The following is a 17,098-nucleotide window of genomic DNA, read 5'->3' on the forward strand; positions in this document are numbered from 1 at the left end:
CTTTTTGGTTCACCAACCGATGATCATCTCTTATCGAGGGATCTGCTTTCCTGAATCCGCTACGGCTGTTATTGGACTGGGACTTCCTAAGGTCGCAGTCAGTGACTTGTGTTTGCTTGCCATTGTGGGCTCCCTGCGTACTTATGACACTTTTATGCGTGGCACATGGCGTTGAAGGTACATTTTTGCCATTTAATCTCACCCCAGACCCAGTATAACGGTCACTTTGTGCCTGATGTGCGAGTTTTGACTGTGCTAGCGCACACTGCGCCCTGAAGAGCATTCACCATCGTTTGTCCTTTCTTTGGTTTCTTTGGTCTTTAGACGCGTGTTCCGGTACCAAACTCTTTACATATTTAGGGATTCACCTCATCAGACTGGCACTGCCCTTGGCATGATCTCGAATGAGACGTTTCTCTCTTTTCTCCCATATTCTCCTGTTACTCTTTCGCATTCATCGCTTGCACTCACTTTTTATGTTTGTGACCATGCTCTTCAAAAATAAATGATAATCTGATCTCCTCCAACCGACCAATTCAAGATTTTGACACCCACGCTAGCCGACAAGAGCTGTTAATTGACAATCAACACTGATCTAGTGTGAAGAGGACTTACTGATTGGTTCCCCGTCTGTTTTATAACCTGGCCAATTTGGTGACCTGTTCACTTGGTCTGATGAAGCTTTTGTGTCAAAAGCGAAACGTTGCCCAAATAAAAACTACCGATTGTTTATCAAGCTCTTCTGAAACGATGAATTCTCAATCGGTTCCAAACCTTTTCCAATTGATTCAAAATAATTTTTCCTCGGACATCGTTGGGCTAGTAACGCGAGAATTTTATATTCAGGGATTGCCGTAAGACGAACTGACTATTTCAAAACGGTACCACCCATATGCCTAAACATCGACCTGCCATAATTAAGGTTTTCTCTGTTGTGAACCAGTTTAATAAGAATTCTCAAACATGCCCTCTGAAGACTGAAAACATTGGGAAACCGTTAACGTGATTCATCTGTTTAGGAGGGCACTTGAAGAACACGGTGACCAAAAATATGGAACACATAACGGTTGGATCCACTGTTACTTGCATCACCTTACAGAACCTGAACTGGTTTCAGGAAGCTATGACTCAAGTCGATAGCTTTTTTGGAAAGTTTACTGATAGGCTGCAGTGTACGGTTGTGTAACCACGTAGAACAAAAAACGTCACAAACGTCAGATGCAATAGGTTAAGTAGTGTTCGCTCGGAGCTGGAAACTCGGACGCCTAACATACTTGCTTGGTAATTCGTTGTTTGACATACCGAACAACCTGACTTATATTATACGTCATAGAAACTCTAATCAAATAAGTGTAACCCTTCAAAACGTAAAGATGACTACATTTATTACCGATATTCTGATGAGCAGCACACTATTCCATTCTTTCACAAATTTGCAGATCACAGTAAGTCTTGATCGGGAAATCAAGTTGGGTTGGGTCGCTTCACTGGTCTATTTCAAGGGCGAGAATTTTACAGCCTCTTGCAACAGATTGGTGAATTAGAATTTTTAACCTGGGACATCTGGAAATTTTACACTGCACCACGCAGCCAGCATTCAAACCCACTGGTTCCGAGGCCACACAGACCATTCACTTATGGACCCGGACTGTTGACATTTGCCCCGAAAGCGTGGAGCGAGACGCGATCTCTTCGAATTCCTTGTATATGTTACATCTATACATAAAATGTGCTAAATAAACACAAACCTACTTGTAGAGTACTTGACTGGTTTGTCTACATTATTTAGTATGATGAAATGCAGCGTCTGTGGCCACTGCTGTACAGTTTGACCTGAGCTTCACTGTGAAGAATCTTTCTATGCGCCAACCTGCCCCAGATGGAGTATCCAACACAACCGTGCTTCAATGAGTTTTTTTACTACTACACAAGCTTATGCTACATCGGAGGCATACTGACTGCTAACATGACACGGCCGCGAGTGCAGGCCCACCACTACCGAGGCTTTACAAAGCCTCGAGAAACAGGGTTTGGGAAACCGAAAAAAATCGTTCAGCTGTAGCATACTTTCGGTGCATAACTGCCATGCAATCAGAAGGAAGCAAGAGGGCTGGTATGCTGCCAGGTTGCACAAGCCTAGACAAGGGAAGTCGAGGCACGTTTGGTTCGAAACACGGACCTTCCGGCAGGTAATTTACACTCTACGGACGCTCGCGTAGCCTAGGACTAGAGAACAAGCCGCGTGTTTACAAATCACTGGTCCCATTTGTGCTCTTGTACGGCACTGAAACACTGATCGTCAGCAGGAAAAATCTTGGACATCTTTCGCATGCACTGCTTGGAATGTTCGAGAAATCGCAGTATATTTTCATACACAAAACTATTCACAAGGTTGCTGAAAACTCCCGCATATCGTACCAATGGAAACGTGAGGAGGTCTCCGTGCAGCATATTCAGCTGAAGAATACCATAAACCAGAGATTCAGTTAGGTCTTTCGTGAAAACAAAACTGATTTTCAAATGAGTGTATATGTCGAGATACTTAACACTGCTTTGGCACTTCTTGCTAATGCGAACATTAGTGCTGACTGACCTTGACTCTGCTGTACTGAAACAATATTTCCCAGCCATCTTTAAATGCTTGGATTGCGAAATATACGGCATTTCATATTCACCAATTATTCTCAACGAGAGTTTGGCTTATTGGTGGCAGCCCTGAGAAATGTGTTTTACTGTCGATCGGGTTTCTTTAAGTATTTTCTTCAAGACGTTTTCAGATGGGAAACAAGAGATGCAGTCTATGGTACCGGTCTTTTGGCGACATTCCGAACACAGTCCATTTCATCGGCACAACTCTAGGCAAAATTAAATCAACTCTCCGGGAGAGTTTCTTCCTCCCCGGTGTCCCGGTTAAAGGTATGAATTTTTCACTCATTTGCTACGTGAGGTATTCCCGTGTAATACTATATACGCTAGACTATGGAAACAGCTTTTGTCAAGCCCATTCAACAGTCGGATCCTTCAGGTTTCCGGCTCCGTTAGGAACACTGCCCGACGTGTCAAAACAGCGGATGACGATTTACCTGTTCTACGTGATAACTCAATAGGTGTCTTCGGGATAAATCGATTACGCGACCACAAGTCCCTGTTGCTTGGTGCTTCACAAACTCCACATTTTTGAGAATGAAGCGATTAATTTTTTTCGTGTTACTGGACCACATTGTTGTCACTAGAATTTCGTTCCAGAATCAGTTGTAATGAAGGCATTAAGTCAGTAGACGCTTTGACTGTGGCTTCGATTGAGTAAATTAGTAGTAAACTGTATAAATTACGCTGTTCAGACCGAGACAGCGATTGCACTGCGGCGGGTTGCACACTGTTTTAGAACAACTAGTTTGTGACCCGTGGATGTGTTGTAAATGTTTTGATAAGATTCTGAAACGATCCGACCTTAGTATCGCTTTGAACTCTAATATTGTCTCCAAAACCATTTGCATTGATTAGGCGAGACCCTGGATAACTAGAATTACAGCCAACAGACTGTCGCACCACAAAGATTACTGAGAAAAGTTATGGATGAACCCAAATGCACCCAGCACACTAATACAAGTTTGAATAATTGATTCTAAAAATCCAATCGCTGAGTCTCTATTCTCATCAGAATCAATCTGCTGCAGAAGAGAGGAATATTTGGGTTCTCCGCATTTGTATACGAGAACTTGTGGCTCGAAGCACCGTTTCTGCTGGCATATTGTTATCCAGTTCCTGTATTGTTGCCGAGCGGACTTAGTTACCGCTTTCTAGAACAATAGTGCGTTTATTTTCTGACAAAACATACCACTCTTGTGAGTTGCTGAGAACCCTTCGGCAACCCATACATCAGATAAGTTCAGTTCCCGAATCCTCATCAACTTTGTGTTCTATCTTCATTGCAAATTGTACGCAAGTGGCGAGATTCACTCATTCTGCAAAATTAGTTGGTGTTAACGGCAGACCTGGTTGAACTCCAGCTGAATCTTCTTTATATTATTTAGCTGAATAAACTACATATGAGGGCCACCACATGGTTCATACGGTACGATATTCGAGATATCGAAGTAGAACGTGGAAGGTACGCAGCTTAGAGTAATTTTTGTTCCATCCACGTCAATGGTACCAGTGTTTATGGGGGCCCGATGCTCAGTTCAAGCGAGAAATAATGGAGGACTTAAAAGGACAAATTGGACTGCGTTCAACATAGCCGCTAGTCGGGGACTGAGCCTACCTGATGAGCCCCAGGAATGATGGAACCAGCCGTAGGCTGCCGAAGAGCTTTCAAGAATCTTATGATTAGCGTGTTACGTGTAGAGGACAACTATTTGCATAATCTAAAGACATCTGGATGAGTCAGACATTTATTCAGTTGATAACAAAGTAGAATCGGTGGCCTCAACAAACGGAATAAGAACTCCACAGAAACTTGCGGACTCTAGAGTTGCTATACGGTGACTCTTTTCAATGTTCCCTAGTGAACGAATACACCAGCAATTTTGCTCCTCTGAGGTAAAAGTTCTCCTCTAGTTCAGATTTCTCTACCATTTGACATCTCCATTGTTCGCTCCAATGGAGATTGCTGTAGGTGGTTTTATGATGTTAATTCAAAAGAAATACGCGCCTTAATAAGATCGTATTACACTAACGTCTGCTCTCTTACATTCTCTTGGATTACTGCTTAGTCAATGCACGAGAACAGACCCACCTATCCATTCAGACGTAAGAAATCAAAGTTGCTATCTACGTTGTGCATGCTGTTGCTTACGAAATGGAGTCAACAAAACACTGTGGATGTTATTCGGAGATTCATCTGCAATTGTGATAGAAATGACGCGGTTTAAGGATCGTTCAATCGCGTAACGCATACAAAGTCTAGCAGACGATGGTGTCTTCTGTGACGTGTACACATGAACAAATGTGCAGCCTGTCACAGGAAACTGCCTACTGAGAAACAAAATCACCTTGCTCTGGCCAGTCTCAGTGAAAGATTTTCGAGGGTTTGTGTTCATTCGTTTCCTGTACCTAGCCAGGCAGGATAGTCAGGTGACGCAAGAAAGAAATTCACACTGAAACTCGTTTCATTAACGGACAGGATGGCTGCTTGCTTGCTTTGCATGTGATTAAGCCACACGACTAGCGCACAATCACGGAGCGTGTTGCTAGACAGGAATGTTTGACCTCTCCTAAAATAACACCGTTTTCTCCGCATGCGTTGGTTACAATACATAGTCCGAGAGTCATTTAGGCATACAATAAAATAATGAGCTGACAAAGGTATGGTGAACTCTCGGTGCAAATGAACTGGTTAATGAGACAAAATAATGCCCTATAACACTATGGTATTGTGGTGATTCTGGTGGCCTGAGCAATGAGTCTTATTTAGATCGGTGGATTAGGTATTCACCACAGCAACGCCTATCCAGGTGCCATGTAGAGGATGAAACGCATTGCTCCCCCACTGTTGCTATTATTTCATTAGTTGCAAATACAGTAGATATGACAGGCTTAGCTGTAGCCCTATTTGCGACTGAGTGCTGAAGAGTTGAGGATATCTTTGGGTTCTGGAACATCATCTCTTGCGATCGACTCTATGATCTGTTGGGACTCGAAATACAAACAGAAGAAACCAAGTAGACTGCTCAACACTGAAGGATGGGGGCGTCTGGTATAGTTGAAAAAGTTCAGAAATTCGCAATTATCCCAGTCCCACAACCGGCAGTCAGCAGCAGACAGGAACAATTTTTACACTGAGAGGGAAAATTATGATACTCAAATCATGCAGATATTGTTTTTCAAGATAAGGATGTGCACCTGATGTTTAGCTGGAGTCAGCTTTTCGCGCTATACTGTTTAGATCCTATATAGCTTGATTAACCTAATCCTTTCACTGAAGCTTTGACTCCACGCTCACAGACCGTGGTCTGAAAGTGCACTAGGCAGTAGGTATTTCAGTGAAGCGAGCCAGTAAGGTGAACGAGTAGAAACATCTGCAAACACCGAAGAGAACCCAGAACTCACTGGAAGAGAATAATGGTAACTGACTTTGTACCAAGGGCCAACGCAAAACCCAAATGAAGAAATGTACTCATTCACAGATTAATTTAATGGTAAGGGACGACTCAACTGAAATCGAAATGCATCGCTCTTTACAATATCCCTACTTTGCGAATGAGTGTAGTTCGCCAGTTGCGTACAATTTGGTGTTCAAGCAGGTAGTAAGGTTGACAGAAAACAGGGGGTTGCACCTACCTGATGAGCTACAAGGGCGGAGCCGGTCGTCGGGTGTCGAAGAGCTTTCAGGAGCCTGCTAGTTCCAGAACTCACTAAAAATAGCCACCTATTTGCGTTTCAGAAAGTGAGAGTGATTTAAGGTTTCCCAACTAAACATTTCCTCAACAAATTCAAAGCGAACGTAGTAAATTGTTGGTAGCGGGAGAGCATTTGGTAATCATCAATTGAGATTTCATCCTTTAAGTGGAACCAAGTTAAGCTGAAAAGCCGAGAAGCACTGCGCAACTATTTCATCATATTGAGAATCAGTGCAAATCCCATGAAACTCCAGGGAGTTTCAAATCGGCGACCCCCAACCAGTAGTTTGAACATAACCATTCCGCCATGAGCTGCTGATCCACAGTGTGATTAACTCGCAATTAAACAGGATGTATCGCCGCTCGTTCTTCAGTCACTTAGAGCACATCACGTGGTCACGTACTGGCTGGCTGTTTGAGTGAAAATTCCATCTAAAAATAGCCAAACGCTTGCATTAGAAGTGTCATTGAGTACGAAACCTTCAAAAGCTGCTGGAAGAGAATTACGGGATCGAAGGCTGTATTCCATTTATCTTGGCTGACCTTCATCCGAACATTGAATCCGGCGCTTCTCTTAATCTCACAGCTACTGTCAACCATATAGGAAAGGCCTGGCATTCTTTGGACCTAAACCAATATGCTCCTTTGATCCTTTCGGCTATGAAAGTTAACATAAAAATCATCTAGGTGGTTAGTGGTAATAGGCCTATATTTGAAACCGGTGACCAAAATGAAGAGCTTCAGAGAAGTGGCGCCACTGAATGATAATGCAAGTCACTGAATGTACAAATGGGAAGTCGATTAAGTGCATGTACGTGAAAACCCTGCTGGCGTTAAAAGCCACAGCATACGCCCATACATACAAAGAATCCCAAACAAGGGAAATACAATTCATTGACCCATTGACGGTCAGCCATTCACAGGGCCTGCCATTACTGCAGAGTCACAAGCGCTCCACGGCCCGGGACATTAGGCTGTAAACACCGGTCAAAATGTATGAGCAGTCACTGTCTGTTCGAATGTGACAGATGCATAACGAGTAAGAAAAATACCGCAGAAAATAAAGTAATAAACGATGGGACATATCGACTGTGACCAGAAGAGTTCCAATTACAAACAGCAGACAGTACGAAAAGTGAAGTATTGCAGATAATTCGAGACAACTTGAGCTTTGCGGAAAGCACTAAACCAAGTGACATAAAGAACTGAAGTTATTTCGATCCATTCAAGCGCGGGTGATACGCAGTTTGTGTAAAGTGGTTTGAACGAAGGGAATATGAATGATTATTTTGCTGTACACACATGAGCGAGGATAATGAACACTATTGTGTTCAAGAGAAGGAAGTTTTGATACCGCCGTACGGAACATTTAATAGGTTTGCTTTGGTATGTACAAAAAGAATGATTAGGTGTGATTTGGATTGCACTAAGTTGGTGCGATTGCTAATCTTTCATTACTCCGAGGCCTAACTGCGTTGCAAGTAGTGCGACGGGGCGGTAAAGGCGGTGGTATGTTGTCTGGTTGATAATTGGGACTCACAAGTGTTTCTAGGTTGAAAACGAATGCACCTTCAGAATTGGGTGATGGAGACGCACTGGTTCGACCACTTTTACCGGGCTGATTCAAACATGCACGATTCAAACCTGACATTCTTGGAGGAAGTGGCGGAGGACGGGGAGAGTAGTCACCCTGAACGATGTGAAGTGTTCGCGGGTCTGAATCACTTTTCGCATGCGGCGTAGTAGGAGCACTCATGACAGTCGTATCGGTAGTGGAACCCAAAGGAATCGGGCTGTGAACGATCCTCGTTGTAACGCCGGCTGTTTGAGACTTACGAGGAGGCAGTGGAGGTGGGAGGCTGGAGTGAGCTCGAGCAGAACCATGAAAGGAATAATTAGCTGTACAAAGTGGTGTGACAGGAGGCGACAAATCTAGTGCTCGATGACTAAGCATATCGACGGCGGAAAGGGTCTGTTGATGATATGAAGGCGAACTGACATTCAACGGGAAACGTTTGGGAGAAGATAGGACCAAACTGTCGGACATACTGTGCTGATGAATTCCGCCTAAAATAATGAGGAAAAAAGTCCCAGCCAATCAAAACGTGAGTATTGGCGGAAGTGATCAAGAGGGAGGAGAAGCTTGGTAGTTCAGAATGTTTAGTCGATCAGCGAGCACCTTAGTAACATCTACTTGACCAGCGATAAGATCGATCAAGATAGTTGCCTCGTGAGACAAATTACCGATAAAGGCCTTTTTCCTAACAACACTCTAAGCTAACATGTCCAGAGTAGTCTACCCCATTGATCATTTCACCAGCTGACCTGCTTAGGTAAGGCAAACTGAGTACGAACATTTACATGTATTGAATCTCTTTGACGATGATGGTAATTGCTTCCTCCAGTCTCTGTCACCGAATTTCGATAACTCACCTATATGGCACAATTACTCAACGAACGCCTTTCTAAATGTCGCACACATCGCTATGCTGTGTACTCAGTAGGGAAGTGTTCCCCTAAAAGGAATACTTCATCCCTAGTCTAGGTTCACTGGAATATGAATGTTTATAAAAATTTAACTGATCAGCCCTTGGGAAGTAGAAAAATATCCTTGAACGTGACATCCATTTTATTGTGACACGAGTTCGAACAAAGTAGTAAGTGAGTGAAGAGAAGTCCTCTCAAATAAAACTAATTGCAAATGAAGCCGTTTCACTCTAAAATTAAATCCGTTTTTCGGTAGGGCGTTTGCTCATGCAGAATATCCTATCTAGCAAACGTGCACTGATAAAAAAATGGGGACCGCTAGAATTTGACCTCACCGATGATGCACTTCGGAAAAGAAAAAGGATGGTTAGGTGACTAATGCTGGTCTCCAAGAGCGTCAGCGAAAACCAATTTAATCTTTGTTAGTTTTGATCAGGTGGAACCAGATGAAAAATCAGGGTCCTAGCAACCACAACGAGACCGAGTACACTTCGACAACCACTTAATTCACCGGAAATCTGATTGCAGTGGATATCGGTTGAAATCTTTGCCCATACTAATAAGGATAGACCGTGGCGTTTCGAAAGTGTACGCGATTTGTCATCCAGTGTCAGTGGTCCAAAGCACTCATTTGCTAAATAATGCGCGTAAAGGCATGAACGATGATGAAGGGGAGTCGCACAGACGGCACCTAGACTTTTCGCAATATCTCATACTCCCTTCCTGTCAGGTCAACGGTTTGCTATATCTGTACATTCGCCACTCTGCATTGAGCACAGAAAAACAGCACTCTCCTCAGCAAATGACCGTTCAGAAAGACATCTTTCAATGGAAGTCCCTGTTGCAAAACCGAGCTATCCCCTCGAATAGCCTCGTTACGGATCCGCCAACACCAAGCCAAACGAGCTTAGGTCCTCAAACAACGATTGTCAAACATCTGAAGACGTCTGATTTCCGCTGATCGAACAGACTGTCTCATAGCCATACAACAAAACAGCCCACACTATAGCCTGATACACACGTCCCTTGGGACTCAGGTTTTGACGCCGTAGGCGTCTCAAATTGGTAAACGCGACCCGAGCCTTGCAGATTCGTGCATCGACCTCATCTGTCACACTACAATCAAACACAAGTTCCAAGATACGTTAAAAGCTCCACAATTTCGAGTGTCTAGCTCTGAATTGTAAATGGTATATTCAGTGACTGCATGTCCAGGAGTACGACCATACACTTTGTGGATCATGCGAATCCTAAAGGACGGGATGACGTTGATCAGTTGACCACAAAAACACGCGCCTTCTCCTCTTTGAAGACAAGAACCATGTCGTCTGCAAGTTCCAGTTCAACGAGGTTCCCGTCCGTAACTACTCGAACACCAGAATTTTGAAGATTCTCCAGCGTTCACCTCATCATCCCGTCAATCACGAAATCACATAGGAACGGAGACAGTGGGAAAATCTGACGGACATCGCTTTGTGTACGGGATCTTTTGGAGGGTTCGTCGTATACTCACGGAAGTCTGAGAATACAAAGAACTTATTATGCTCACAAACTTCCGGATCCCTATGGCTGTCACAGTCACTACGAGCCCATTTTCGAAAACGGGCACCATAACGGATTTTCCCCGGTCGTCTGCGACAATCTCCCTTTCCGGAATGCAGGTAAACAGATCATACAACCTCTGACTGAAGACTTCAACTCCATCTTTGAAAAATGCAGATGAGAGGTCACCTGGACCGGGAGCCCAATGGCGATTGAGAGAACATATGCATAAACCTCGGAGGCCATAGCAATTCCACGTTCAGATGAATGGCAGCTGGTGGTGCAACCGTTTGAGATAAGTTATGCACCATCTTTGGACGTACAGAGCAGTAAGGAGTGAAGGACCCTTTGTTAATCGGCATCATGTTAGTGCGTGGGCGACTGGTTTTAGTTTGCTGAAATTCTGATTCTTCATCAAAAGACTAGGTCACTTTCAGCGTAACTGTCTTTGCTACGTATCACAGTAATTAGAAAAGTAGGTATGGGACAGAGAGAAACTCGAAAAGTGGGAACTGAGAGTTAGACACTATGGCGAAAGTAAAACAATCAAGCAGTTTGAGATGGAACCATCCGAAATATCTGCATGATGCAAAACGTGACCTGGGACAAGCACATTGCACATCAAAAACATCATGGTAGCTGAACAATCGTAAGCATCCAACAAGAGTATTTACTCAGATGGGGTAAAACTGAGGTGAAAACGGCCTAGTGGAACCACTGATATAACAAAAACTTCCCATTCCCAAGTGGCGTACTGAAACAACGACGGAGTTTTCACGTCCGTGGTATATGGTGGCAGGAAACCCGTCCCCCAACCACTTTAAAATGAATGGAGACAGTCGGACGCAGAATACAAGCAGCAAGAGGGCCAGTAGGTACTTCGTGCCGTGGCCTGGAGGTGACGGTTAACAAACCGAAGCGACAATGGCATTTTCACGGTTATGCAATCCTCGAGGAAGGATGGGTTTGTGAATGTTCGCCCCGGGAAATGATTGTGACTATCTGTTCGTCCAAATAGTAACAAAAATCGTCAACTAACAGAAACACTTATTGTGCACGAAATGTAGTACACTCCTGTCAGGTAAACCATCCTGCTGAGGAATCGGCTCTAGACAGTCTTACCAAGTTGAACCTAAAAGTTACACTAAAATAGCCACGTACCTGGTGATGTTGAAGATTGTATGCTGGAAGCGTTACCAACAACGTCTGAATTGGGTAATGGGAGATATCTATGTTGTACATGAGGCGTGGGTTGCAGTGGGTATGAACTCTGTTCAAAGGAATCTACTGAGCAGGTTGATTGCTGCGAGGAACTTGTTTTCGCCACAGATCTCTGTCTTGACTGAGATTTCGTCGGTCCACGCCCACGGGTTGAAGCAGAATGAATGGCTGCCTCGAAGATGAAGATCGAGTGAAGCGACATACGCTCTTTCAATGGACGAGTCGACAGTAAATTTGAGGCCTCGATGGCTTCTTTGGACAGGCGACGATCCTGTGATTCAAGGGTTAGAAAGTTAATGAGTACCCCAGACAGGTGAATGCAGGATGATGAGCCAGGAAGTAGAAAAATCAGATCGGTCATCTGACTCTAATGAAGAATTAAACATACAGATGAACCTGCACTATTTACAAGCCCAATTCAAAAGGCATGGGCAGACAACCAGTAACTTGATGGGTAGGTATGAAACTCGTTTATCCAGTGCAAGTTACGTTTGAGGATAGATAGCATCTACAAATCAGTGTGGATTTCGGACTTTGTTATGCGCGGACAGCTCCTGTCCGGAAAATTAATGGAAACGACACATCTCGCAGAAATCGACTGCGCTAGAATACATGGTTGAAAAACCTTGGGTCGGTTTTCCGCCTCCAGCGTTCGAATGAATGAATTGCGAGTAATTCTATGTAATCATCTGTCTCACATCAGATACATCTACGAGTTCCGACGAAGCCACAAGTTGACCGGTCTTTGGATTTCGCGTATGTGAGGAGCAATATGAATAAACTGCACACGAAGTGACGCTACCCCTGACTGCGCACCAATTGATCTTTATCGTTGACGGCGACGTGAGGACTGCTTCGGTGTTTGGCTAAAATGATGTGTAATAATCTGATAATCGCGTACAATTATATACGTTCAGGTTGAAATGAAACATCGAGGTCGACAGCGACTTCCAGTTCCATCTGCAATCCAGAAGTTAGCGTGCACCTGTACCTAAGTACAAACCACAAAAAGAACTTCAGTAGTTCATTCGAACTAATTTTTGGTGACCGGGTTTTATTAGTTTCATCGAACTCCTGTCATGAATCCTTATGGGAGAAACAAGTGAAGCCAATTGGCTCACAAGCTATCAGCTACGCTGTGCATTCGGTAGGACTCAAGGGCGAACATGAATTCTATACTAAAATTCAAATTCAATAAGAAGCATCGAGTAACTACGATTCCTCTAGCGACGAACCTCACGCTATTCATCTGTCAAATCAGCAGTTGTTGTGAAGGGGTTTTACTGTAGACACTTATCGGGTGATAACCACTATGGAGAATGCGCATGCCGACAGGCCACAGAATCAAACAGGTGTGGCATGGGCATTAGCAGAGATAACACCAATTTTGACACTATGCTTCACTACTGTACAACCAAAATGTTCATCATCTAATCCTATTTAAAGCCTTAAAGGGAAAAGAGTGGATGAGAGAGACTTGGTGCTAGTCTATCGCAAGTATTCTAAAGTGCCTACACCAACAGGGGCTGAATCAGAGAATCTTGAATAAAGCTGACAGCACAAACCTTGCTGACGTTGATTAGCCACCAGTCAAGCGCAGGAGGTGGACTGCGCTAACAGCAACCAAACCCTTCGCAATCTCTTTGATACCCCTCGGCCATGTCATACGTTGTCCACCTCACGGCTTGAGCCATTCTGAAAGAGTCAAGAACAACGCTCGTCTCGGTAGACAGTGTTGCGGCATTCAAGCATATGACCAAGCCACCACAGTTGACGTTGGTGGATGTTTCCCGCGACTGAAGTACCGGGTAACGACACAACCACTTTCCGATGACCTCGTTAAGAATTCGTCGATGCAACCCGACACCAGCAACACTTCTGAGATATCGGTGGTAAAAAACCTGAAGCCGCCTTACATCATATGTCAGAAGATGCCATGACGTACAACCATTCAACAATGCAGTCCCTAATTTAGTCTGCTAAACTCGACCCATGAAACCCAGCAACGTGTCTTTTCGATGCTAAAGTGACCCCAAATTACCAGTCGTGCTCCGCAAATTGGAGTGACTTCATCAGACACATTTCCGCAAAAGATAAATACAAACACCGAGTTACGCAAAATTCACCACAAACTCAAATGCATCTCTTGGATGGCGAAGAGATGCTCAGAGACTGTAGGTCCTGGAGCATGACTTTGAACTTTTGAAGGTGCAAGGCGCATGCTGAAAGATGGTATTAGGGTGATCACTTTGAATCACGGAGCTCGTGCTTCGCATTCATCCTCAAAGATCGGGATATCATCTGCGTGATCCCCATTGTTTATGGTTGGAGACGCTCAAGCTATTCGATGTCAACGGCATTCTTGTCAGTTTCTAGCTACATTGCCTGAATGGATGCCTGCAATGATTGCCTTAGGCTAGCACTGAGTCCCTTCCCCATCCACGATATTTTTCTCACGATAAGGCTTTCAAATAAATTATGGGCGACCCGCGGTGAAGCATCAGTGTTAGACAATGATGTTATGCTACCGATGATGTTGTCCACGTACTCCAGATTAACGACGAGTTGGACACTAGGGGTTTAGAGACCTTCCACCGTTCTCCTCGTTATTCCATTAATTAGGAAAGTTGAACAAAAACGGATGGAAGAAGGCGGAGAACCCCTGGCGACCCATCTGAAAAGCTTATGAGTGTTATATAAAACGAAGAGGGTGTGCTTGTACATCGGGGCATGTCGACACTTATCCTTATCTCCAAAAAAGGCACGCGGACTGTGTGAAAACCACAGTGGCATCAGCATAATAGCTGTGGCATCGAAGGTGCTCTCTGGCCTTATCTTTCGAAGGCTGACCGAACGCGGAGAGACAGATCTGTGAAAACCAAGCTGGGTTCGGACCTGCAAGAGGATGTATCTATCATATCTTCACCCTTCGACAGATTCTGGAACAGCGAAACTGCTTCCAGCAGTCAACAATCGTTATGTTTCTTGAGCTAAAAGCTGCCTTTGACACTGTGGACCGCCAGGCAATATGGCATTGCCTGTGGGGCAAACGTGTCCCCCATAAATTCTTGATCCTCCTTATGACGCTGTAGGCCCACTCCTGCGGCCGTGTGAAGTTCCTGAGGAAGCTCTCTTCTGAGCTCACCTTATCAAGTGTCAGACAGGCCTGTCCTTTTTCACCCTTCCCGTTCAACTTAATCATTTATACGACCATGAAAGACTCACCATCAGCCTCTAATGCATGTAGGATCAAAGTGCTCCCGGGGCTTCCGCTCACAGATATCGACTACACAGACGACATAGCTCTTCCTGGATATGACCCCGTGGTAATGCAAACAATACTGAATAATGTAAATAATTTCACCTCACGGTTTGGCATGCGCTTCACACCTACAAAGTGTAAAGTGCTACTGCAAGACTGGGTGGGCTCGAAACCTAGCCTCACGCTTGCTGAGGAACCGATTGAGGTAGTAGACAAATTTGTTTACCTAAGTAGCTGTATCAGTCCCAGTGGTCTCGCGAAAGATGATATTTCCATCCGGATTGGCAAAGCCAAAGCAGCTTTTTTGGACTTGCGTCACCTGTGGCGTAGGCGTAATATCTGCTTCTCTGCCAAGGGTCGAGTTTACAATGTTGCGGTGCGCTCCGTATCACGATGCGCGTCAGAAGCCTGGCCGCTGCCCGCCGAGGACGTCAACAGACCTTCAGTGTTTGGCCATCGATGTCTTCGAAGGATTGTCCGAGTCTGGTGGGAACACCGGATCCGAATTGCTGAAGTATATCGAATAGTATTCGGAAGAAATAACTCACCCTCGATGGATGAACTGATCAGACTGCATAGGTTGCTCTGACTCGGCCACGTGCTGCGTATGCCAGTCGACCGACTTCCTCGAAATGATCTTTTCGCACAACCACGAGAACGGTGGAAACGAGCCAGGGAGGTCAAACAATAACTTGGCAGCGGAGTATGGAAGCCAGTACCAGCAAAATCAGTTGCGCTGGTCATTGCCGTCTTCCTTGATGGGGACCGCGAGAGGGGCCACATCAATGGTTAGAGACATTGTCAGATATGGTCCAGTCACGCCCTCAATGGCGCTCGTGCATCCGAGCTATTATCTTCAATGCATAGCTCCCTTCCTAATCCCCCCAATTGACAGTCCACTGACAATGCTGTATTTACGCACCAGTCTGTCAGCTCCCTCCTCCAATGTGTAGCTAACTGCCCTCCTAAAATCAACCACTGTACTACAAGTACGCGGTTGTTACAGCTGACAATGATGATGATGATGATGGTGAAGATGCGGGAAGCCTTAAGATAGCTCACCATGTACACCATGTGTGTGAATGTAGGGATCGGAGCGTGATGACGTGGTCGGTGCAGCTTCTTCATAGTCGAAATCCCGACTAACACTCACGGATCAATATTTCACGTGCCACCGTTTGACCACGAAGAATCAGTGAAACGCGGATACATCACACAGAATATTAAAAAAACGGGGGCAGAAACAGATAATGAAGCACTGTTTACAACACGGGTTACGAAAGTGACCATCAACTAACCATTGCAGAAACGAGGTTTTCCGGGACAGGTTCGCTATCCCGAGGTTCATAGGCCATGGACAACTCGTACATGCGAGCCTCGAATTCCGATTCAGAAGAAGCTCCAGCCATTTCAAGAGGGTCCAAATGTTCTAGACGTCCCTGTGGAGAGATGGAAAAGTTATAAACTAAGCAACGATGATTTCGGTCTTCCAGTGTTATCCAAAATCAATAAATAGCATGGAAATCACAGCATAATCTGAACAAGCGAAGAACAACAAGATGTGTGGCTCAAAGGAAATCACCGTTCTATCCAGGCTGCGTTCCAGGTGAGTCTCTCGAAAGAACCAAATTAGTTTGCAGATGAGTGTATATTCGCATCATCGTGCAATTTGGTTTCAAGTAGAACATAAGGTTGACGGAAACCCGGGGACTGCGCCTACCAGATGAGCCCCAAGAAGGGCGAAACCGGTCGGAAGCTGTCGATGGAGTTTCAGCAACCTTATGAGTAGTACATTACAAAGATATACATAGAGGAGAATGGCGGTAGCTCAGGTGGCGTGATGGTCGTTGGCTTGTTCGCTGAGCTGGGCAATTTGGTTGCAAACGTTTCATCACCAATCGAGGTGACATCATCAGTGCGTAGTTGTGCGTAGCGGTGGGTTAGTGGTTGTGCGTTCAGTAGTGTTACGTGTGTGTTGATATACGTGCTGGTAGCCGAGGATGACCTTTGACCGCGATTAGTTATTCCGTCGGGCGGTTCCATTGGTTGTTCTTTTTATCCCGTGTCCTCATTCGCCGATCCCCACGTGACTTTTGAACTTGACATCCCTCGCCGTCGTAGTCTAGTCGATGTTGGAGTGACCTTTGTCCTTCCGAGTTCCGGTTGTGACCTCATTGATTTGACTCCGAGGAGTTCCTTGTTTCTTCGTTTGTGAATCCATTATTCGGTCCTCCTTGAGTGTTTC

At 44.8% G+C, this 17,098-nt stretch overlaps 1 protein-coding gene across 1 annotated transcript in view; it reads right to left on the reverse strand.

Moving 5' to 3' along the window:
- Nucleotides 1-7,767: 7,767 nt before the first annotated feature.
- Nucleotides 7,768-17,098, reverse strand: part of T265_13272 (hypothetical protein) — a gene marked incomplete at both ends in the record, with an annotated part of 41,335 nt that continues 32,004 nt past the window's right edge. The window contains 5 exon segments of the mRNA XM_009168069.1: nt 7,768-8,408; nt 11,532-11,862; nt 15,294-15,336; nt 15,350-15,603; nt 16,152-16,292. Coding sequence (XP_009166333.1) covers nt 7,768-8,408; nt 11,532-11,862; nt 15,294-15,336; nt 15,350-15,603; nt 16,152-16,292 — 1,410 coding nt within the window.

The sequence above is a fragment of the Opisthorchis viverrini genome (genome assembly GCF_000715545.1).
Source record: "Opisthorchis viverrini unplaced genomic scaffold opera_v5_51, whole genome shotgun sequence".
Taxonomy (NCBI): Eukaryota; Metazoa; Platyhelminthes; class Trematoda; order Opisthorchiida; family Opisthorchiidae; genus Opisthorchis; species Opisthorchis viverrini.